This window comes from Columba livia, chromosome Z, assembly GCF_036013475.1.
Source record: "Columba livia isolate bColLiv1 breed racing homer chromosome Z, bColLiv1.pat.W.v2, whole genome shotgun sequence".
Lineage (NCBI taxonomy): Eukaryota > Metazoa > Chordata > Aves > Columbiformes > Columbidae > Columba > Columba livia.
Window position 1 is genome coordinate 1547748 of NC_088642.1, and position 25135 is coordinate 1572882.

At 45.8% G+C, this 25135-nt stretch overlaps 1 protein-coding gene across 4 annotated transcripts in view; it reads right to left on the minus strand.

Annotated features, from left to right (window-relative positions):
• LOC135577386 (netrin receptor DCC-like) overlaps nt 1-23540 on the minus strand; it is a 284177-nt gene extending 260637 nt beyond the window's left edge. For all 4 annotated transcript variants that reach the window (XM_065046801.1, XM_065046800.1, XM_065046799.1 and 1 more), the window contains exon 1: nt 22951-23540. In XM_065046801.1, coding sequence (XP_064902873.1) covers nt 22951-23041 — 91 coding nt within the window. In that variant the 5' untranslated portion in view covers nt 23042-23540. The remainder of the gene's footprint in view (nt 1-22950) is intronic.
• Between the last annotated feature and the right edge of the window lie 1595 nt (nt 23541-25135).

The window sequence follows — 25135 nt, forward strand, 5'->3', positions numbered from 1 at the left end:
TTTGTGGAGGTGGGTAGAGAATCCAAGTCTGAAACCAAGAGTAGGTCGCTCAAATATCACTTCCAATGGGCGCTTCGCTTCATTATCTCTTTAACTCTTAAAAAATAGGCAAATAAATAGAAGTAAAGAAGCCGAGCTTATCTTTAGACTAGCTGAGATTTATATTCCTCGTGAATTTTACTAAATACAAAAGGAACCCGAAGGCAAACCAGCAAACAGCTGTTTAATTCAAGTGATTGTTGCTTCATGCAACAACGCTAAATAAGTTTCTGGGTGTTACGGAGCAGAAAAATGATTCTTCCTTTTCAAGAGAAATTATCTACTCACGGCCGGTATGAATAAAAAGATAAACTATCCATTCAGCTCATGCACTTTGGCATCAACGACGAGCACGAAACGAACTTGAGGGGAAATTCCTCCCCGCTCTGAAACGCAGAAGAAAAGGGTGAGAGAGCGAGAGAGAAATGACGGAGTTCGGGTCTCTCCGTGGGCAGATCAACCACCAAGCGATACCGGTGACAGCCCATGAGACGCTGAACAAGAGAAATAAGGAATAAGATGTATTAGAAGATCGAAGGCGTCTCGTTCCGTCTTCTCTTCGTCCCCAGGTACGAGCATTAAAAAGCAAATTAAGAGACTTCGCGGCCACCCGCAAAATTTTATGAGCATTACATGTATCATGTAATCATCTCTGGGTTTTAAAAGTGACACAATTATAACCAAAATAATTATTAGAGGTGCAACCAGTAGCAAAAGTGACCCGTAAAAATGAAAGAATAAGCAGATATGTGGTTAATATGCCGGCGCGGAAACATCCAAATGCGCCCCGAACATCGCGTCGCCTTCCGCTTCCAATTCCCGAGCTGAAAAGCAGACGGGACCGAGATCAAAACGAGAGGCGAAGCTTAATTTTTCATGTAAGAAAATCAATGTGCTTCGAGCAAGGGAAATAAAAGCCTTGAAGGGAGTTCAATGAGGAGCACTCGTTGCGATGAAGGCACCGATAAATATCAAAAAGTGAATGAAGCGAACCAGAATGAGAGGAAATTGCACCGTTTGGGCGCAAAAAGTTGTGAAGTTACCGTAAAAGTCGTTATAAAATAAACCGGGACTTTCCGCCACTCTTTGCTTGACATAAATCCAAGGATTTGGTGGAGCCAAGAGCACAAATTGGTGGCAAATTTTGCGGTTTTAGCTCAAAATTCAAAAAAAATTGGGATCAGAACCGTAGTTAATGCCTGAGATTGGAGCCCTTATAAAATTGGGTGGTTGGGGAATGGAGAAAACGGAGACTCCGAAATATCCCGGAGGGCATTTCTATTAATCAGGGTCCTTCACGCGCTCTTTCTGTTTTATCGATCATAACAAAAATCAATCCATAAACTACATATATAATCCATATAATCCATAAACTACAAATATAATACGCTGATGTTTCTTAAGGGAAATATGGTATAAACTTAAAAGAAAATGCACTAAAACGGATCCCAAACTGCAGCAAAGATTTAGAAAATGAAAAGGGAATACATTTCCTTTACGGAAGGATTAATTAATTAATTAATTAAGCCCAGATTTTGGGGTTTATCTGGGTATAGTCTTCAACTCAATAAAAAGCTTCGCATCTGTGTTTTCACGCTGATTTTAATTTGTGCCTAAGAGATTGATTTAGTAGCAGCTTTGTTGCTTCTTATTTCTGTTTATCCATTTCTCTAATCTTAAATCTTCATTCCTTAAAAATAAATTCTATATTCCAATCTTAATTTTTAGTATAATTTCTCCTTGGAAGATGCGGAGCCACCGTTTCAGGTAACGGATGCGGCCACCACGTTGAGCTCAGTGATTATCCAGCCGTTAGAATTGGTAATAATCTGATGCCAGGTGTCTTTTTAGTGAATAAAAATGAATATACAAGGCCCTGAAGGGCTGTAGGTGACACAAGTTTCTCCAGCCTCAGTGTCCCCATCGCTCCGATTTTAAAACGTCCAAAGGAACACAAAGAATTGTTGGTAAATCCCTGTGGATTCTGCTGTGGGTCAGATCCACCAGAAGAGAGGATGGGATCTATTAACCTGGGACATCTTTCCAATTTCCCGCTCTTATTCTACTTGTATTTTTAGGAAGAACTTCAATCTGTGCGAGTTTTTGATCTGGGCTGTGATGGACACATCTTGTCCTTGGGTCCTTCACACGTGGTCTCCTTGGGTCCTTCACACGTGGTCTCCTTGGGTCCGTCGCGCATCGTCTCCTTGGGTCCTTCACACGTGGTCTCCTTGGGTCCTTCACACGTGGTCTCCTTGGGTCCTTCGCGCGTCGTCTCCTTGGGTCCGTCGCGCGTCGTCTCCTTGGGTCCGTCGCGCGTCGTCTCCTTGGGTCCGTCGCGCGTCGTCTCCTTGGGTCCGTCGCGCGTCGTCTCCTTGGGTCCGTCGCGCATCGTCTCCTTGGGTCAGCGGGTGGAGAAAAGCTTCTCAACAGACAATCCACCAGATAAGAACTTCATTAAAAGAGACAGAGAGAGACACAAACCTCTTGGTGAACCTCTGTTATCCAGATACGAAGCTCCATCCGCAACACGTCACCAAAGAGCATCTGGCCCAAAATGCCCCTCGGCGTCCTGAGCCTGCTCGGACATATTTTAACAGCGGGGGACACGGGTGAGCTGGCGTCTCTTATCAATTCCTTTTTTGTCTTTTCCTTTGATGCTGTTTCAAAAAAGCCAAACAGCAAAATCAAACACAACAGACCTTTCAAAAGGTTTTGATAGCGGCAGCCTGCTGAGGCCTTTTCAAACGCAATTATTTGAAGCGGGACTAATTCTGAGATGAAAGTCAGCGCTGTCGAGCGAGCTTAAATCCATTCCTCGCCAAACAAGCCCTTAAATTCCTCCTGTTTTGAATGAAATCGTTGATACAACACATTAATGGTTGGACAACCTGCTCTGGGTGAAGATGTTCCTGCTCATGGCTTGGACTTTAAGGTCCCTTCCAATCCTCCTCCATCACGCATGTTTTTTGCGTAAAACCTGTGTTTTTTACCCATTTCTGGGCGCCAAATGTAGATAATACACAATCCAAAGGGATTTTGTGTTGTTGGTGGACAACAACATCTACAAGGCCCATGGGGAGCTGATTTCTGGGCACACACGTGCTGTAAATAGAAGAGATACTCGTCTCTATTGACCTTATCAGCAAAGAAACATCATTCACGCGCTTCAGGATTTTTGGTCATTGTAATTTTGGTTTGGACGTCTGCATGGGAAGGTTCCATCACCCGGGGACCTGGACTAAGACCCCAATCCTTGAGGAAGGTTCCTAAGACGGTGTCATGGATCTAAGGAGGAGAGTCTTGATGAAGACCAACCGGTTGGTTCTTTGCTAAGCAATTGTGGTCTGAATAAAGGTCTAGTTGGCGCTTATCATCTGCCTAAATGGATTTTTGGGGTGCTTCCACAAGCCAAGACAACATTCGCACACCCCAGAACCCACGAGCGATGGTAGAGGTTACAACCCAACTAGCTCCCAACCATCCACCATCCCTTATGGACCACGAATCAATCTAAACCTTTTATCCCATAGACACCACCTGCTTCTGCACCAACCCTGGAAGCTACCAGAAACTCCAAAGAGGAGCGACACCACCAAACCCAGATCTACCAAGTCACAATTATCTGAGCGATGTGACGCCGGGGGTTGAACAGACGTGGACACGAGGTTCTTGGGGATGTGATTTTGAGGTGGACTTGGCCGTGTTGGGTTAACAGTTGGACTCGACAATCTTAAAGGTCTTTTCCAACCAAACCTATGATCCTCTGCTCGTGTTGGGGCTGCGGCCGTTGCCGTCAGAGCAGAATAAAGACCAGAATAAAGCGCTCCCAGAATCTTCTACCCATTTGCCTCCTTTTTTCCAGCCTTTGGATATATTTGGCGTGTCGCTCGGGTATCAGTTATTTTAAGAACGGGGCTATAATTTTTAGGATAGTCTCATTAATGACAAGTCAAAATAGAGACCATAAAATACCCAACAGCTAATTTACCGGCTTTTATTTCTGGATCTAAGATGCATTTGCTCCATAACAAGAATATATTCTCCGCTCCTCTCCCCCATTTTCAATTTCCTGGGTTACTAAAGTTGAAAAATTCATTAAGGAAAGCTCTTTGCATCCATAACTCAGGACATAGAGCTGCTTTTCAAACCTGGCAATAAAGCGTCATTTAAAGCCGGGAAAGAGTTAGCGCTGGTTAAACCAACCACCAACCCAACCGCACTGAATAAAAACCAAGGCTGCAAAAATAATTGCTCGTTAGTAATCACGGATAACGCGCAATTTCCAGCCTATTCTTACGCCAAACACACAAAAGAACCCGAATCTCATCTCGATTTTGGTTTTCTGTTTGATTTGCTGCATGTACGTCGATAGATAGCGCAAGGCATCGAGTGTAATACTGTCCGTACGTCTATTTTCACAGTTAGTTTAACAAAACCACAACATTTTGCAAGGGTTTCTCACCACTCGGAGTGTTTTTCCTTAGTGAGTGACAGCAAGAAAAACAATCTTATTAATAGAAGTGACGCCTTGATTTTCTCCCCTCCTGTTTCTCCTAAAGTATCTGGATTAAGATAAACCCAGACAGCAAAAAAAGTGGCACAACGGCGCAATAATCTCAGTTCTAACTTATTTACGCACCCTAGAATTCTTCCGAAACAACCAGCCAGCTTGGGCCACATCCGGAAGGCTGGATGCTTAATGACGCTCGTTTAATTGCGATTCATTATAATCCAGCGCTACGTGAATAATGACTCTCCTTTTGGAAACAAGAGGAAAAGTTTTAGGAATCCTTTGCGTTTAAGTGAACTAAGTTGAGTTTTGTCACCCGAAGGGCTCGGGGAGCGATCGTGTTTCCGTCCCTCTCGCTCGGCTCGAGCATCCCGTCCTTCCTCCACTACACGACTTTTGTTCTTCAGGAAAATTACTGGTTTTACCCCAAGAAACATGGTATAAATCACCACCTGGGTCAACGTTTGCTAATTAGCCATGACTAAGTCCCAATTTAATGCATACTGACGTGGAGGTTTCCAAATAATCACATCTTCTCCCTTGCTACACAGTCATAAAATACACATTAGCGAGGTTTTCTTTTAGGAGAGCAGGTGCTGAGACTGAGCGCTGAAAAAAGGCACTTCTGGGCTGTAAAATACGTTAATGAATTAGCGGTAATTAAGCCTGAGTGATGCTTTGAACATTTAAGATGTACGTGAGCCCCTCCTCGCCCTTTCAGCAAGACCAGGCCCTGTCGGCCTTGTTGAGCAAGACCAGGCCCCCTTGGCCCTGTTGAGCCCAACCAGGCCCCGTTGGCCTTGTTGAGCCCGACCAGGCCCCGTCAGCCTTGCTGAGCCCGACCAAGCCCCGTCGGCCTTGTTGAGCCTGACCCGGCCCTGTCAGCCTTGTTGAGCCCGACCAGGCTTCCTCGGCCTTGTTGAGCACGACCAGGCCCCCTTGGCCTTGTTGAGCCTGACCTTGCCCCGTTGGCCTTGTTGAGCAAGTTGGAGCGACAAGATCTGTTCCCAACAAAACAGACAAACCTCCAACAAGTTCATCCTCTCCTCAATGTAATAAAACACCCAGCGCCCCCAAAAATGCCGTTTCGAGAAGAAAAGTCCATTTTTGAGGCTGCCAAACGCAACGTGTATTTTTTAGGATAAACTCAAAAGAAATGAGCACTTTTCAGAGCCCTCTCTGCTGTGTTTTCCGGGGCTGAGCGGTACCCAAAGGAGAAAGGATGCGGAAAATCTACTGGAATTAAAACTATAGGATCCCACGTAGAGGACGGTATAAAATAAAGATGGAAATAATAGCTGTGAAATGCTATTTCCGCCTGGAAAGGGCTCGTTCGTGTCTTGCGGGAGCCCCGAGTTCATAACCAACCTTCACGTTACGGGTTTGAACAGCAAAAATTCAACACCTTTGTGAAACACTTTGAAATCTGAGTGAAAACTATTATTTAAGTGCAAAATATAATTACAGTGAAGAATGCTGCCGGGGAAAGGGGTGTGACATTACTCTTCATAATTAGGCAGAAAAACACAGAGGAAACGGATTGTAAATAAAAAAGGAAAGAAAGAAAAGGATAAATTAAGCTCAACTCACAAAAAAACCCTCTTTCAAAGCCCATGTGGTATTGTGTCTATACCAGCAAAGCGGCGTTGATCTCGGTGCGCATCACCGCGACCCTTTTCTTTATCTGTAACATAAAGGTTGATAATTGTTCCCAATTTTTGATAGGCACAAGTAGCAACTCCAAAGATTTGAGCTTTGATTTACTGTCACCTATACTTGGAGAATTCCCACAAAGTGCTCTCAGCTCTTTGTCTAAAAGAATCGCTGCAAAAGTGCCAAGTATTATTATTATGCATAATGCTTCAAACGCGGTACGTTTTCAATACAAAGAGGTTCTGTACAGCCTTCTAATAACATAATAATAATTCAAATTATACAAGGCCGAGCACCTCTAAGCTCCTTTTGAGGTACCGTCATGATTCCTTCCACATTTTGGGTATGAAATAGGCACCAGAGGACCAAGAACGGCATCTCTAGGATTAAGGGTAACAACATGAGATGCGAATTGTCAAGATTACCATTTCCTGGAAGGTTTGCACGATCGCCATCACGTTGTGAACGGCCACAATTAATCCACTCCAAGTTTCCTCCTTTTCTGGAATCTCTGTGCTCTCCCCACGCTCCCAAGGACTATCCAGAGCTATAACTCACCCGATGAAGTCCAACCCAGTCAGCTTATGTGATAAGAGGTTCCTTGACTGCGCCGGCCTATTGATTAGTTTGTCCGAAAGCGCTGCCTCATTTATTACGGTTTGATTTAAGCAGATAGAGCGCAGCAGAAAGGTCACTCATTTTATCCATTCCTAGCGAACACCAGCCCCGATTCCATTACGACTATTTCCAAATCAATGCTGCTTTACTTTCCCCTCCTGAGCGCAGCAGGATCGATGGTGCCCGTTCTGCCTTCAGCGTGTGAAGCATTGCTCAGATACCGGTGCTCCGGTAGAGATGCCACCTCCCATTTCCTCGCGCAAACTGGGTAATAAATGCCGTATTCAAATGCATTTTAGTGATTTGATTCTAGAATGGATTAAAATATTTGTGCTAGAATGGCTTCATGCTTCTTTTCCCCCGCAAAGCCATAAAAGTAACTAAACCAAACAGGCTGCTCTCAGCTCTTACAGGTGAGAAGGAAGACAAGGGATTATCCGCACCGCTGGTCTGTGCCATTTGCTTGCATTACAGTCTATTTTGATACACCATCTTCAATGTCATTGTCATTTTGAAGCCAGTGAAGAACTTCTCTGGGTTGTTCTTTAAGCCCTAAGGGGTATTGAAGAACCTTTTTCGCATCCTCACTAGATTCCACATTAGGTAATGCAGCATTTGCTTGGCGGTCAGGATGGACTTGGTTTTTAACCAGGTCCATCTTGGGCTGGGGACATCGCTCCCCTGCTTTACCACCAAACACCGGTGACAAAGCAGCTGTCTGTCCCTTCCCGCCTCTCATTTCGGATCGGGAGATACCCGTCAACCACTCCAGGGTAGACCAGCCCCCCTGCCCTCTGGGATAGACCTGTCACCCCTACTCACAAGGTAGACCTGTCACCTCCTGTTCCCTGGATATACCAGTCAGCCCAGCATTTCTGAGTAGACCTGACATCCTGCTTTTTAAGTAGACCTCACCCCTGCTCTCATGGGTAGACCTGCCACCCCTGTTCTGTGGGTAGATTTGTCCCCCTTGCCCTCCTGAGTAGACCTGCCACCCCTGTACTCCTGGGCATACCAGTCACCCCTGCCCTTCGGATAAGACCTCACTCCTACGCTCCTGGGTGTACCACCCATCCCTGCTGCTCTTCTGGGTAGACCTGACACTCCTTTTACCTCCTGAATAACCTGCACCTCCTTTTTGCCCTCCTGGGTAGACCTGTCACCCCAGCCATCCTGAGTAACCTTCTCCCTCCTGACTAGACCTGCCCCTCCCCTTTTGCCCTCCTTGGTAGACCTGCCCTCCTGGATAGACCGTTCAGTTCTCCTGGATAGACCTGTCACCCCTGCTCTCCTCGGTAGACCTGTCGTTCTTGCCACTTTTCCGTCTGGGTAGACCTGTCCCTCTTGCCCTCCTGAGTAGACCAGTCATCCCAGTTTGCCTGGGTATACTAGTCACCCCTGCCCTCCTGGTAGACCTGTCACCCCCCCACCATCTGCCAGTGCAATCAGTATGATATGTGTGTAAAACTTCCCTCCCTTACTCAGCCATTTATTTATTAACCTCTCATTATAAAAAAGGCTACCCACAGTTACCTACGCCCTTTAACCACCAGCCAAGAGCTCTACAAAGTCCCTTCTTCTGAGCGCTATATGCAATCAATGTCATCACTCCAATTCCCGTCCCAGTTCACCCAGCTCACCTCTCGCAATGTCCCTGCTCATGGCAGGGGGGTTGGATTAGGTGACCTTTAAACATCCCTTCCAATCCAAACTATTCTATGACCCGTTAATTGCCGCAGCTTTGCCAGGGGCTGGCGCCAAATTCCAGGTTCCTCATCAGTTTTTACCAGCCTCCTAACCTGCACTTAGTCACTTAGTAACCTGCAGCGGGCGATACGGGAAGATGATGGAGTGTAGCTCATTCATCAAGCTCTTCAGGTAGTAGCGACCGCATGAGTTGCCATTTATCCCGTTTAATTATGTACAGACACCCCCAAACACCACCATTCAGCATTTCAAGAGTTTATGTCTTACTCTGTTTCGCTTCTCTTTACCAGAGTTTAAATTAGAGCTTTTGTTCCCACACCCACCCCATTTGCAACCCACGAGCTGCAAATATTCTGGTATCATTTGCACTTTTCAGGGACAGAAAACCTCCAGTATTTAAATGACAGCTGGGAAGTCAAAGGCATAACTATTATATCAAATACACACTCTATTTAGTACAAGTTAAGGTGAAGGTCCAAGTGAAGTCCCTGCCGCTTAGAATAGAAATTTGAATTTGAAAAGCTGATTTTTAGACTAAAAAAACCACTCGAGCTGTGAGAACACCGGTGCCCTTTTCCCCAAGGCTTCTTCTGTGTTTCATTCTCAGCATCGCTCTCTAGCTTAATATTTAGAATGGAAAATAACCTAATGGTGTAAACTTACCTACGTGAAATTGGGAGAAACTCCACCGAGTTCGATTAATTCCTTTATCTTCACTTGGTCCAGGGGAACTTTTGCCTCAAGGGATGCTGGAAAAGTCCCTTTTTTCCCCCAGACTTGCAGGAGTGGTCGGTAAATCAAAGCTGAACCTAAAGCTGTTTTGTCCCAAAAATACAAGCCAAGGAATTAATTCCTATGTAGGATACAAGAGGATAAGTAACACTGAATATGTGAAATTATTTTGTTAGTAATAATATCTTAAAAAATCTTTATTATAGGATTGGATATAATGTTAGAGCTCTAGCAGCAAAATCCTTCTAGTTAATTCTACTCAGAAAAAAAATTGCATTAAAACTTGATCTAGTTTTTTTAAGCCCGAGATCATCGCTGAGCACCCGGTTCCATTAATACAACGCTTGAAGATGAAATGACAGAAGCGCTATCACTAATTAAACTCTGCAATTTCGTTATATGAGCCAAATTCAAGTCCTTCATCATTTGCTTTACTCATTACCACATCTGGGACAAAAAAAAGCCACATATATTCTGGGAATTATTTTAACATTCTTGTAGCCTCTGGTTCTGTTCTGACCTTTTTGCAGTAACTAACTGGGTTATACATTTATTTATACAAATCAGATTTTGTTCTCTATATCCCAGCAAAGTCATTTAAGTGGAGAAATAATCCTGAGGTCCCTTCACCAAACCAGCCGCTGGTCCCAATCTCCTTCTGTCCTGTCCCCACGTGAATTTTTGTAGCTAAGATAAGGCAAAAGGTGCTGATATAAAGAGAAGGATAGAGAAGCAAAAGCTTCGGTTAATGAACAAAATTAGAGCATCTTGGCTGCGCAGTAAATAGGTTTTCCTGCCCCGAGACCACACGCTGGGAGGAGAAATGTTCAGCCAGAGTAAGCTGATGTATTATACAATTATCATTAATAAAACTGGACCCAAAACTTATTCATAAAGCCTCTGGAAAGTACTTAGGAAAAGGGTAAGGGTGTTCTGGTCAGAAAATCCATCCCCTTGAAGGCAGGTGAGCCCTGAGCCATGTGGATCTCGGCCTAACGATTCCTGCTGAATCCATCAGACAAGCGACGTGAATTTAGGATCCTCATACACTTTCCCCATCACCCACTGAATAATATTGAATTGATGTGGGAAGGGGGATGCACGACAGTCACGGGTTTATTAGGGTAGAGACGTTGCCTGATCCCTACCCGCATGGGCATAAAAAAATGGCTGGATGGCACCAGAATCACCTCACGGCTCAAAGTGGCGGCACCAGAATCACCTCAGGGCTCAAAATGGCGGCACCAGAATCACCTCAGGGCTCAAAATGGCGGCATCAGAATCACCTCAGGGCTCAAAATGGCAGCACCAGAATCACCTCAGGGCTCAAGATGGCGGCACCAGAATCACCTCAGGGCTCAAAATGGCGGCACCAGAATCACCTCACGGCTCAAAATGGCGGCACCAGAATCACCTCAGGGCTCAAAATGGCGACACTAGAATCACCTCAGGGCTCAAAATGGCGGCACCAGAATCACCTCAGGGCTCAAAATGGCGGCCCTGGTTCTGGCTTCAAGGACAATCCTTTTTAAACAAATAACAAACATTAAAAAAAAATGCCAAAGCATTCCACTGAACTAAAAGACAATGTTCAAAAGTCTCCTTAATCCTTCCAAGTGCATAAAAATCTCCTGCAGTTCCGCTCCATAGATGCAACTTTCCCTTCCCTAAACAGCCCTGGCCGACAGAATACAGCTGAATCAAGAAATATGAGACAGAAAAAGCCAAATACCAATTCCCCTTCCAAAATCTGACCCTTTTCCATCCTTGGAAGCAAAGGCAAAGTGATTTCTCCTTGAAAAGTCATTAGATGGGTTCTCAGAGGTTCCTTTCCTGTCACAGACCAAGGACTTTTTGCTTCTGACCATCAAAATATTCCTGTCAGCACACAAACGGCTTAAAATTCACAACAGATCTCTTCACAAACATCGTGTTGCGGCTTCTTGCAGAGGTTGATTAATTTTTAGAGCAATAATTTGCATCAAAATCTTTTCAATCTACTTGCAATTACCAGAAATTGAAACAAGCGACAAACAGCTTCGAGCACTTGTTTTTCAGCTGGGTGTTAACCGCAAAGAAAAAAGCCTCATTGAAACCCAAAGTTTCAAGCGTGAAAGTTTAAATACGACTTTGGAAGACTCAAAAGCCCACAAATCTTAAGAATGCAACTTATTCTACAGAAAATACCCACAGGTTACGTATATCTTTGTGCTTTGCAATTCGCCTTGTTTCCCACCCTTCGCCTCACTTCTCACTTCAGTGCCTTCCTATAAATTGGTTTTTTCACGTTCTAAATTACCGCTGCTGCGTTTAATTTGGACACCCAGTTCTCTTCTCCAGTTTCCCTCTGTTTTTAGGTAACTCTTTCTCTTTCTTCCAAGCATTTTGTACAACTCATTTAGAAATAATCACCCTATGTCTTCTATAGGATCTGCCCAATTAACGCCACCTCAGATAACACGGATCACAAAAACAAATGGAGGCCTCTAGGCTCAAAAGTTATGACAAAACCCACCTGGACAATGTGGTTTGCACTTAATTTGAGTCGTTTCAAGAATCGTTGCCAAAGGACTTGTCACTGTTCTTGGAAAGATCCCAGCACATCGTGCCAAGAGAGGGTATTTTCTAGAGCTTTGGTCCCAGGGGACGTCCAACCATCGGTTTTTCTGTCCTTGGACTTCACAAAATGCCAAAAATGAGGAGAAATCCGCAGTTACGGAAGGTGATGTCATGTACCTTTCCTCCCATATTGATCGCTCATTTACAGCACTTGGCCTTGAAGTCACGGGCGACCCAGAAATAGAAACATAACCAATCAATTATCCCCCTGCTTCTAATTACTCAAAGCCAAACCTGGTGGAAACGCGGCTTTCTAGGCCGTAACAAAAAACCTTTAGAGCCTTATGAAGAAGCTGGAAGAACACAAAAAACCAATTAAATAGATGGTAAATCCATTCAAACTTGTACGGGAACAGTTTGGCACGTGTATAAAAGCAGAGGGCAGTTTTTCCTTTAAAAGTCAAAGTTCACCTCATGGTAATTTCAGCCCACAGCAATCTTCTAATTGTTCATTAAAAACACATTAATTGTATGGAGAACGCTTGATTTATTGCTGTTTGGAAGTGAAAATAGAAAACCCCAGGGGGGGCAAAGTTGGCATGAAGTTCTACTTCTGATTTATCCCTATAAAACCAATCCCTGGGTACTGTTAATTATTAAAATTTAACAAGATGTTAAATTTATCTGTAAAAAATTGTTCTTAACGAATCCGCGCACCAATCGTGATTGTCTTTAATCTGGCATCGAACTTCTGATTCGCAGAAGCCCAAATATTACTCCTACCAATAATATATGAAACACTCCATTCAAACCAAATCTTTCTAGATTGTTTTATATATATATCTTAGATCACAGTCTAAAGGAAAAAAGGAATTACCACAGTAGTATGCATTTGTTTTTCTTTCTGCTTTTCTGACTATAGTCTACTAAGAATTTATATTTCTCACTGTGCGTGCACATACATTATATATATAGATATATATATTCACACATGTACACGTGCATTTGTGCATCTATATTTCCCAGATACAAAAATACTCGACTACAGCAATGCCCACACCAACATACCTGCTTAGATACGTGAAAATAAATAGAATATATATACAAATAACAACGCATAGTATGGAAACCATATGACTTTGGTCCAATCAAAATGATTCTGTGATTCTTTAGCAGTAGAAAATAAAGTTTCGAGAGGTTCGGAATCGTTTGCACAAGGCTCAAAAAAACCCAGTGTCTTGTTTAATACCAGTGTTAAGGTTTTCTTGCTTACTATGCGATCGTCAAAATGAAATTCAATTACGCGGGAATAAAGTCGGTACCTCGCAAAGGTTGGAATTATCCCCAGACTGACATTGAGGTGGGTCACACAATTCGCCACCTCCAGCTGAGGCTTTTTCTCCAGAGATTAACATACATTATTATGCCTTAAACTACAAGATTTCAAGAACGTGAAGTTAAAAGAGATGATTTCCCACCTCGCCGCAGGGAGGTCCCAGCGGGCAGGCGCCGATTTAACCACAAAATGATCCCAAATGGGGTTTTGGATGGGAAGGGACGACCGGGGTCGTCATCCCCACTCCGCAGAAGAGCCACACAACACGACATCTACTGCAGGAAGGTCCACAATGCCACGAACACCCAAAATATTAATACTTATATATTAATAATTCCAGCCACCTTTCTTAAGAGCTCCATAAAGACCAGAAAACGTAGCTACCGGAGATGTGGGGATAACGTCCCTGATGGTACATGAGACGCTACAAAGCCCAGTAGACACCATTCTACGGAAAACTGGGGAAAAATAGTCCCTGGTAACTTGTTTATTAGGGAAAAACCCCCTTCTGAGCCTAAATCTGGTGGGTGTATGGGTAGAAGACGGTTAAACACCCACAAGAGCTGATGGTAACGGGCCTGCAATGGCCCCATCCTGCCTTTTTGGTATCAATTTCAATAATTTCTCGCCAAGCCATCATATCTGGATTTGTTCTGCATTTAAGGACACGCACTGAATTAAAACCCAAAGCTCCGAGACATCAAAAAGGTGTTTTAACCGGAGTCCGGCCTTCGCAGAACACGTTAAACCCGGCGCTGGGTTCTCCTCCTCCCTCCTCCGCTTCCATCGACTTGTCATGAGGAACCAAATTACAACAGGACAAAAATAAACGATAAAAAAGCACAAAGCGGGATTTGCAAGAGCAGCTGTAAACCCTTCTAGGCCAAGCAGTTGATAATTAAGTCCTGGCTTGGAAATTTTATGGTGATTTCTGAAGTATAAACCATGGGCAATAGGGAAGATTTTCCCGCCTTTTTTCTTTATTATTATTATTTACCTGTTAGGTCGTCATCTTTATTTTGTTACCAGGAAAGCAGAAAAATGACACTATGGGCAATGCCAACAAGTCACCTGTTGCCACTCAAAGGAAAACCGAGGGGGATTTTTTGTCCCCTCTTCAAAATTATTCAGGCTGCAAAGGCCGGGAATGTATTTAATGGAGTAACAGAGGGGTGAGGGAAGGTCTTCAGCACTTATTATTTTAAGAATGATGACCATAAAGGTGGAAAATGGGGTTTTTTCAGTCATAGTTTTGTGAGGGATCTACAAATAAATGTTTATGGATTATAACCTTGAAAAATCGAGTTCCTCCCGGGAGCCAAACAGGTTGTTCCCAGGATGCATTTTGGAAACCATCAGCTGCTCGCTTTCTTATATTATACAGTAATGTATATGCCACATTCTACAAAAAAATGAGAAACAAATTCCGCTAAGTCGCTGACGGATTGTACACTAAGAGGCCAAATATTCAGCAGACACTCACCAAATTGCCTTTTAAAATCTCGTTTATCGCCGGTCTCATTTGGAGCTCGCAAGCGTTGGGACGAGGAGCGTTTTACAACCTACATTCCGGTCGTGTTGGACCATTTTCCCCCAGGAATCTCAAAGCATTTTACTAGGTATTTATATATACATATATATATATAGGTATTTTTTATTTATTTTTATATATATATAAATATATATATATTTATAGGTATTTTTTAGCCGTACGATAAGCACCTGCTCATCCTCACTGAACTCTGTGGAGTAGCTTGGTAAAATGAGATTATTAGCGCTGGTATGATTGAAAATCTATTAGAAAATCAAGAAAAAAAAGCAATTCTACCTTTTTTATTTATTTTTTAGTTATGCGGTGACCCAGATTGACCTTATATAAAGGTTTATTTATTTCTGACACGACCCATTTCCCTCCCATATGGGAACAGAACATTTATTTGCAAAGGCCGGCGCCCGGCGAAGGGTGATGAGGGAAACTCCTGGTGATGCAGGAGATGTCAGGAACAATCAGAACTAATGAAATAGTTATTGCTCGCAGGTATTTGGCATATTAATGCCCAGAGACAGATCTCATTTAGTGAGCCAGAGCCTGGCAATATAAATTATCAGACACTCCAATCCGACCGCACTCCACGTTTAAGGGCCATTTGAATTGTGCTCAGGTAGTTTCACTCATCTGCAATCTGAGGAATGTGTTAATAAATAGCGGGCTGAATCACACCATTGATTTGTAAGTGGAATTTCCCATTAAAACCTGTCAAGAGCATTACTTTCAAAAAAATTAATGGTATAATATAGCCCAGGGTTCTGCTATAACATACTCCTGACGGTATAGCTCTCCGGTCTCATGATGATGGATAATCTTGTTTATTGTGAATTGCCACTGGAGTTTCTTGCTTTTATACTTCTGCTGTCGCCAGAGCAGCAGCTGGTGTCCACCTCTGGTGGGAAATTAATGAAAAGAGTCTTTAAAAATCAGAATTCTACACCTTTCTTTCCCCTTTCCTGAGGAGAAACGGTTCATCTGTATGGCCGCTATCTCCAAACAACTGGGTGTGAGCTTGTTCTCCCAAGTCTCGGGGGTTTGGTGTCTTTTGGGAAATGAGCTCTTCCTGTAGTTATTAACAGGTGTACTTGTCCTTCCTGGCATGTTGGGCGACATCTGACATGAAAAGGAGGAGTGATGAGGAACCGCAACAGCGACGGCCGGGATTGGGCACGCACGGGGATTCTTCAGCCTCTACGGGACTTGGGGAATTTGGGATAAAGGCAGATTAAGCTTATGTGAGGAAAAAGAAAAAAATGAAGGATCAAGAAGAAGCAAAGAAGAAGCAAAGAAGAAGCAAAGAAGAAGCAAAGAAGAAGCAAAGAAGAAGCAAAGAAGAAGCAAAGAAGAAGCAAAGAAGAAGCAAAGAAGAAGCAAAGAAGAAGCAAAGAAGAAGCAAAGAAGAAGCAAAGAAGAAGCAAAGAAGAAGCAAAGAAGAAGCAAAGAAGAAGCAAAGAAGAAGCAAAGAAGAAGCAAAGAAGAAGCAAAGAAGAAGCAAAGAAGAAGCAAAGAAGAAGCAAAGAAGAAGCAAAGAAGAAGCAAAGAAGAAGCAAAGAAGAAGCAAAGAAGAAAAGGAAGAAGAATGGTAAGAAGGAAGAAGAGAGAAGAAGGGAGAAGAAGGAAGGAGGGAGGGAAAGAAAGGAAGGAAGGAGCAAGGAAGAATAAAGAAGAAGAAGAAGAAGAAAAGAGTAAAGAAGGAGGAAGAAAGTAAAGAAGAAGAAAACAGTAAAGAAGAAGGAGGAAGAAAGTAAAGAAGAAGAAAGAAGAGTAAAGAAGACGGAGGAAGAAGAGTAAAGAAGACGGAGGAAGAAAGTAAAGAAGAAGAAAAGAGTAAAGAAGAAGGAGGAAGAAAGTAAAGAAGAAGGAGGAAGAAGAGTAAAGAAGACGGAGGAAGAAGGGAGAAGGAAGAAGAAAAAAGAAGAAAGAGTAAAGAAGAAGAAAAAAGGAAGAAAGAAGAAAGACAAAGAAAAGATGAAGAAAGGAGACAAAGAGTATTATTTTATTGCATGTTTGAGATTAAAACCATTTCCCACTCGATTCCAAAAAGAAACAACTGGCAATGAAGCGAAGTTGCCCAGGGATTAGGGTGGCCCGGAGCCGACACCCCCACATACGGGGAATCTCCCCCTCGCTCAGGATCAGCAACCGGTTGGTTGAGCACAAACCACGACTCCCAACCTCCAGCGGTCACCGTCCTGGCGGCGATATCATTTTCCATCGATTGTAATCGAGTTCGATTAATGGCGTAATTCAATTAGACGCAAATCAAGAGAGAACTAATACTTTTAATAACGTAACACCAGCTTCCGACAAATTCCCTGCCCAGATGGAAAAGCTTGATGGAGTTACTGGTAACACAATATCCCCCTCCAGAGAGATGTTAACGACCCTTTTAATATCAATACAGATTTAGTTGTGGAGAATCAGCGTCTACGTGTAACAGAATTGAATGTCTTTCTCATAACACATCTGCTATTCCAAAGCACGCAGTTATTTTCATTTCCACAAACTGAGTATATCTCCTTACTCTTAACGCCAAAAATGACGAGTTGGAAAAAAGAAAACACTATAATTTTTGCAAAAAACGTTGCGCATACAACAAAAGAGGGACAAAGCAGGAAAAAGGATTTTCGCTTTTGAAATGACTTTTGAAAAATGAGTAAAAGCTCCACCCAAAACCATAATTAGTAAATCCAGACCCACAGAAAATTGGCAATTGGTCCTTCCTTGGGATCTGGCACAAGACAAGAATTCAAACCTCAACCCGAGCAAGAAAACACATCGATTCTTCAGCAGTCAACACGTTGGTGCAGTTGGGTCCCACCACGACCTTCGTCGGTTGGATCCCACCACGACCTTGGGCCTTTGGGTCCCACCATGACCATGATCCATTGGGTCCCACCGTGATCACAGTGCTTTGGGTCCCACCATGACCACAATCTGTTGGGTCCCCCCCCATGACCACAGCCTGTTGGGTCCCACCATGAACACAGTGCTTTGGGTCCCACCATGACCACAATCTGTTGGGTCCCCCCCCATGACCACAGCCTGTTGGGTCCCACCGTGACCACGGCCCATTGGGTCCCACCATTACCTTTGTCCATGGGGTCCCACCACGACCACGGTCCACTGGGTCCCACCATGACCTTGGGCAGTCAGATCCCACCACAACCATGGCCCGTTGGGTCCCAGCATGACCACGGTCCTTTGGGTCCCAGCATGACCATGGCCCAACGGGTCCCACCATGACCTTGGTCGGTTGGATCCCACCATGACCACGGTACTTCGGGTCCCACCATGACCACAATCCATTGGGTCCCACCATGAACACAACCTGTTGGGTCCCACCATGACCGTGGCCAGTTGGGTGTCCTCAGCACCAGGGAAGAGCAGAAGGAAAGTTTTATGGACTTTTTTCTTCTTCTGAGCATGAGAAGGCAGAGAAGACAAAAGAAAAAAGGAAAAGAATACAGCCAAAGGTCCTTTGGAACCTTTTAAAACGTCTGTCTTCTTCCCCGATGCTTCTCACAGTAATACAAAAATGACTGTTGCATCTAGAAACTCAAAATAATGCTTTTAAGATACTTTTTAGTCCTTGGATAGAGGTGAAGAGTATCAGAGAGAAACTCAGGGAAGTTCCTGCATGAATTCTGCACCGAACAAGGACTTTTGGGTAGCGGTGGGACAAGGATGGATGACCCAACTATGCTCGGCACTAACACCAGGCCAAGATAGTCCACGTCTTGCTCCCAAGTCAACTCTGCACTGAGGGAAGAACGTCCAGCATGGCCCCGGGGAGTCCTGCCTTCAGAAAAAACCACTCGACACCATTATATCAACTGACCTTGGCCGGAGCTGTCACGGTTCGTTTAATTAGCGCTCGCTGAGCTCAACAGACACGTCCAGCGGTTGAGACACTTGGCAAACTCCAAACCTGATTTGGTTGCTCAGCACTTCTATGTTCCTCCTCTAAATATACTCGGTGTAAAAGGGATGAGGAGCCCAACCAAACCTCTAAAATAAGATTGATGAGGGCGTTTAAAAGATGCGTAGATGAGGTTCTTGTTCTTGCTGTAAGGGCCCAGAGGAGAACAACACTGAGGATGTTTCACTGAGTCAAATCTCTTGGCTGCTCAGGACGCAGTTTCCCAAAAGAGATGGAAATCGATACGAAAAACTCAGGAAATGACAAAGTTGGGGGTTGTTCACCTTCTATTCTGAGTGTGACCGCAGGCGGCGCACACGATCAATCCGATTAAACCGATTCTCCATAAAGCACCAGAGAAACAACCAAAATCACCCAAACATCACCAGTCTCCCTGCTTTAAACTCGACTTTGCAGGGTGAGAAGATGCCCCGTTTTCAAGATATCCAAGACGACACTATTCCTGCAGCTCCTCTGTTTGACAACCGTGATTTCGCTGAAATTTCGGGCGGCAATTTAGTGTCGTTTTCAACGTATTCTGAATACTTCAGAGCATTTATAACGTTACAGCACATATTGACGTTACCATCGACAAATGACTGAAATGGAGACGTTTAACCGTGCGTTTATCACACCACTCCGATAATTCACCTTCCTTTATAGCACAGATATCTCCAAATTCTCGAGCGAGATGTTCTGTCGTTACCCCAATTTAGCTGCAGCCCTTCACATCAAAGCTGCAAACGCGAAACGTCGTCCAAAAGGTTTACAATTATCCGACGTGTTACCTCTTAGGAATAATATACTGTATTTTAGCAGTGAATTTCCTGTCAGAAACCAAGAGATGCGCTTCACTTGCAGTCATCGCTTTCTATAGTTTGATGGGTTTTCCTTCCAGGAGGTTGAACAGGAGCCCCAAAGGAACAAATCTCGAGTGCCCGAGGCTCTCCGCCAATATTAAAAAAGGATTCCTGAGCATCCTTTATCTCGCAGAGAACAATAAAACTGCTTTTCAACAGCACAAGTGGTCAAACAGACCGAGAAGTTTCTAGAAAGATGGGGAGGAGGAGCTGGACAATGGAGGCACAAAGTGGATTTATTTCCCAACGACAACTGAGGCCGCAAAGCGGGATGTTGGGACGTGTGGACGCGTTTGCGAAATAAAAAATCAAGTCAACGTTTCACCCAAGGGATAATTTTAACAGAGTGAGGGGATTATTTTTTTGCCTTCTGTTAATTAATCATGAAACTTTACTCTACAAGCCCCTTTTCCACCATGCAAACCCATTGTAGAGTTTTATCCTTCCACGCCAGCAGGAAAAGCTCGATTTTGTGGCGTTATTTTCTCTCGTCACGTTTATAAAAGCGCTGCCGGCCCTCTAAAGGACATCTGGTGGAAAATCCACGTGCCGAGCAACTGCTGAATGACTCTCAAAGTTCTTTTAGCCGTCACGTCTCTGTTAGAAGAAGCCAACCCAGGTGTCACACGCAACACAAACTTCAGGGACCGAGCTCAGGCAGAACCCAAATTACTCCAGGATGGGATTAACGAGCAGCCCCACGGGTTTTCGTCCAAAGTGTAGATGTATTTATTAATCATTTTGATCTTGGAAGCCCTTAGTTTGGACCACAAACCTTTAACAGTCCTGCCCCAAAGATTTTGCTGCCCCAGCGTAAAACAGGCGATCGCAGCCAAATGGAGAAATATCCTGATGGTGCTGGAATGTCTTGGGTCATGGAATAGATATTTCATGCTAACTTTCGTACTAGGAAGGGCAAGGAAGTAGCTGTCGAGGATAAATGAACCATGTATGAGATCTAGACATCGCTACACCTGGTATAAACCCCATTGAAAACATTCTGGATTTAAAATCCACATCGGTCCTAAAAAAAGCCATAAACCAAGAAGAGCTGAACGCAAAACCACTCAAGAAACTCTAGAAAGCAGACGACTGCTCCAATATAAATCGCTCACCCTCAACTAAGCTCAATTCTACTAAAACCCTTGGAGGTGACGCCGCTCCTGTGCTACCTGTGGCAGCTCCCGGGCCTGGGAACGCGGAGGGCGAAGCGGCAGCGCCGGGGCCGTGGCCGCGGTGACAGGTCCCCGGTGATTTATACTGCACCACAGCGAGAAGTGATCGCCAGAGCACCGGCCGGCGCCGAATCGCTCACCCGCCCCGAGTGCGAGTCAAAGGCACCCAACGCAAAAGTCGTTCATAAAAAGGACCTTTGAGATGGAGTTAAATTCCTGATTTAAAAACAAAAAAAGGAATGCATGTTGTGGTTACTTTAACACATCAGCAGAACAAACCGTACAGAACCATAATAATCAAATCCTATAGAATTTGCATCCGCCAAGAACACATTTTGCACGATCTCCTACCAAAATGGCAAACGCTGCCCATCATCTATTCTTCATCCCCACGTATACGTTTTTAACCAGAAAAAGTCCAACGCCGCGCTTTACTTTTTCCTCTCGTCCCCCAAAACGTTTTGCCCCTCAACCCAGGTGCCCACGGATGCGCCGCTGGGTACCAAAGTTTGGCAGGTGCCCCCGCGCTTCGGGCAGCGGAACCGGCCCCGTCGTGCAGCATCTCCCTTTGTTCCAGCAGCGTTTGCTGCCTGTGCCCTGCCTGCACCTCACCAGTGGAAAACCCACCGTGAGCGAGCAGAGGCGGCAGCTTTGCCCGACAAGGGGTAAAATCCGCTTGATTTTACTTAGGGATGGCGACAGGGATGCTCGAGGAAGCACCAACTCAGCCCGGGGCTGTGACGCTGGGCAAACTTTGCCCATTTGCAGCTTGCAAAGCGCAAGGAACCGGGCGCAAAGCAAAGACGCCGCCTTCGAAATGGGCGTCACGAACACCCGCGTATCATCGACGGGGTGGGAATCGAGACGTGCGGCTGGAAAACAGCCTGGGTTTTTTTGTCCGTGTGTCGCCAAATGCTGTGGGGAAAAGGGGTTTGCGGCACGTTCGGCCGCTGACACGGCAGCTCGGGCACCCACAGAGGCCCTCGCTCCATCCCTTCATCTGGCAGCGGAGCTGCAAGTCCATCACCTTTTCCCCCAGGGAGCATCACTGCCATGTCTCCCCTCTCCCAGCCTTCGAGCTGGAAAAGCAAGAGACACATGAGGTTCACAAGAGAGACAGGTATTCATCATCCCGCTCCGGTTAGCGGGTCTCACCTTCCACGCAAGTAATGGCAGAGGACACCGCTGCGGACACACACGCAAAATAAACCTCTTGCTGTAGCAAAGCAGCATCTCCCAGTTCACTCGCTAACTCCCCAAAAGCAAAAGACCCAGCGGTTTGTGGCGAGGAAGCACCACCTCCGATTGCCATTTGCATACAGCTGAGAACCTGCGCTTGGCCAGAAAACACCGACGATTCTTTGCTTTTTTAGCAAAACGTTTCATCTGCAGCACTTTCCCCATCACAAAAAAACCTGCTTTAGTGCTGGCGTGCGGGGAGTTGGTTCCCATTGTTCCTCCGGCGCTGCCGCCAAAGCGATGTGCGCAGACCTGTGCTCGCCTCCTCTATTTTTTGTTGCTGTTGTTCTTTTGCAGGCTCTCCCTTTCCTCAAGGTTTCTCAAGTGACCCCTGGTTGCTTTTGGAGAGAATTAAACGAGCAGCGGAGGGGAATATTCCCTCGCATCCACCATGCACTGACACCCCGCAAATCAAAGCTGCACTTTCTTAGTTCTTAACACTTCTTGGCTCGCACTCTTTTATTTTAGAATAAGAAACGCTGCTGAGTCCTTCTCTACCTCACACACAAGCACCCCCAGAGCATCCCTGGCTCGTTTCTCCCCTCCGCACATTTGCCATTTTTAATTGGAAACCACGGCGAGAGGTGAATCGCAGCCCTGCTGGAGTTGGAAGAGGCTTTGCGGTAACTGCGCTTCCTGCCCAACGCGCCTGCTGCTTCGGTTCCTTCACCCACCAAAGGCACCAAACCCCTTCTCTTCGTAGCAGCACAGACCCCCCGCAAAGCTCCAGGAGGATAAATCGGGGTGCTGAAGGCAATGGGAACTAACCCCGCAACAATTATACCACATTTCTGCTTTATTTCGCAGGGATTTCCTTCTTGCCAGCGCTGCCCTTTCTCTGCAAGGCTGCACAAGGCGCTTCTAACCCCAATTCTCCGAGTGGCAAGTGATGCTAAAGCTCAAAACAACAACAAAACCCCCCAAAATCAAAGCACACAGACCAAACCCCACTTGCAAAAAGGCGGGGGGGGGGGGGGGGGTGTTAGCACCAGAAAAACAAGCACATCGCTTCGGGAAAAATAGAAATAAAGGCAGAAATGAGACTTACCCGAGACTGGAGAGTGCAGGTTCGCCAGTGTAAACCCGAAAAGGAGACAAACCAGCTTTGGTACCCAGACACATCCAAGACTATTCTCCATATTTCACCACACACCTACGGAGCGGGATCCTGAGCAGCAGCCGCACATGCAGGCGCAGCCTTTCCTCCCTCGTTGCTTTTTTAAACGATTCGGATTTTTGGGGCGCTCAGCAAAGGGGGAAAGGGTGAGGAAAAAAAAGAGAAAAGGAAAATAAAGTTGCATTCAGTCCAAAAGGCTCCGGGCGCCGAGGGAACTAACTCGAGGAGATGGAGAAGGATGGGGAAGGGTCCTCCCACCGCTGGGAAAACATCCAGAGGAAAATCCTTGAAAAAAAGATCAAAATAAAAACCAAGGGAATCAAAGCGGCGGCGGCTCCATGTCCAACGCGATGAGGAAAAATAACACCAAATACTAAAAAATGAGGAGAGGGGAGCAGCGGCGCGCTGGGGGGCTGGGGGTGCTCGGCGGAGCGGCGGCGGGCGGAGGGGCCGCGCTGGGTCCCGGTTTGTCCCGGTGAGTCGGTCCCGGTCGGTCCCGGGTTCGCGGCCGAGCGGCCGCGGGGCGGGGGCCGCGCGCGGGAAGGGAGGGGGGAGGCGGGCAGCGCGCGCGCGGGGGGCGGGCGGGCAGCGCGCGCCGCAGCCGGCCCGCCGGGGAGCGCGGGCGCCCTCTAGGGGCCCGCCAAGGGGAAGGGAGCGCGGCCCCACAAGGGGGGGGGGGGGGGCGAAAAACTGCGAATTCGGCCTTTTTTTACCTTTTTTTTTTTTTTTAATTATTCTTATTGAGGTTGCTCAGAGCACCGCCCGGGAGTGACTCGAGGGGTGCGGCGTGCAGCACCTCTCGGTCTCATCACACAGAATCCCAGAATGTCAGGGGTTGAAGGGCCCTGGCAAGCTCATGCAGTGCAATCCCCCCATGGAGCAGGAACACCCAGATGAGGTTACACAGGAAGGTGTCCAGGCGGGTTGGAATGTCTGCACAGAAGGAGACTCCACAACCCCCTGGGCAGCCTGGGCCAGGCTCTGCCACCCTCACCCCAAACAAGTTGCTTCTCAAATTTAAGTGGAACCTCCTGTGTTCCAGTTTGCACCCATTACCCCTTGTCCTATCACTGGTTGTCACCCAGAAGAGCCTGGCTCCATCCTCCTGACACTCACCCTTTAGATATCTGTAAACATGAATGAGTCCCCCCTCAGTGTCCTCTTGTCCAGCTCCAGAGCCCCAGCTCCCTCAGCCTTTCCTCACACGGGAGATGCTCCACTCCCTCCAGCATCTTGGTGGCTGCGCTGGACTCTCTCCAGCAGTTCCCTGTCCTGCTGGAACTGAGGGGCCACAGCTGGACACAAGATTCCAGGTGTGGTCTCCCCAGGGCAGAGCAGAGGGGCAGGAGAACCTCTCGGACCTACTGACCACCCCCTTCTAACCCACCCCAGGTACCATTGGCTTCCTGGCCACAAGGGCCCAGTGCTGGCTCATGGTCACCCTGCTGTCCCCAGCACCCCCAGGTCCCTTTCCCCTCCACTCATCACCCTCAGTATCAAACATTCACATATCCAGCGCTCTTTTAAAATCACAGAATCATTCTGGGTGGAAAAGACCCTCAAGATTAACACTCACCCAACACTAAACCACATCACTAAGAACTCTACACATCCTCGGAGCGGAACTGTGGGACACTTTTATGCTCTTGGAAGGATTAAGGAGACTTTTTAACATTGTCTCTTAGTTTACTGTAATACTTTGGCATTTTTTTAGAAAAATTTGTTATTAGTTTAAAAAGGATTGTCCTTGAAGCCAGAACACAGAAGTAATATATATATCAGTGAATCAAGAGCATAATAAATCAGTGCATGTAATTATTCCCAGCTTACTCTTCTTGTATTTGCTGCTATCTCTGTGCCTTAGAGAGGTGACATGGCTAAGACTCTACACTATATAAGTCCTTTTATGATGGGCCATAGAACCACAGAGTTGTTTAGGTTGGAAAAGTCCTTTAAGATCGAGTCCAAGCACAACCCACCCCCGGCACTGCCCCATGTCCCTGAGAACCTCATCTGGGTGTATTTCCAGCCCCTCCAGGGATGGTGACTGCAGCACTGCCCTGGGCAGCCTGTTCCAATGCCCCACAGCCCTTTAGGTGAATAAATGTGTCCTAAT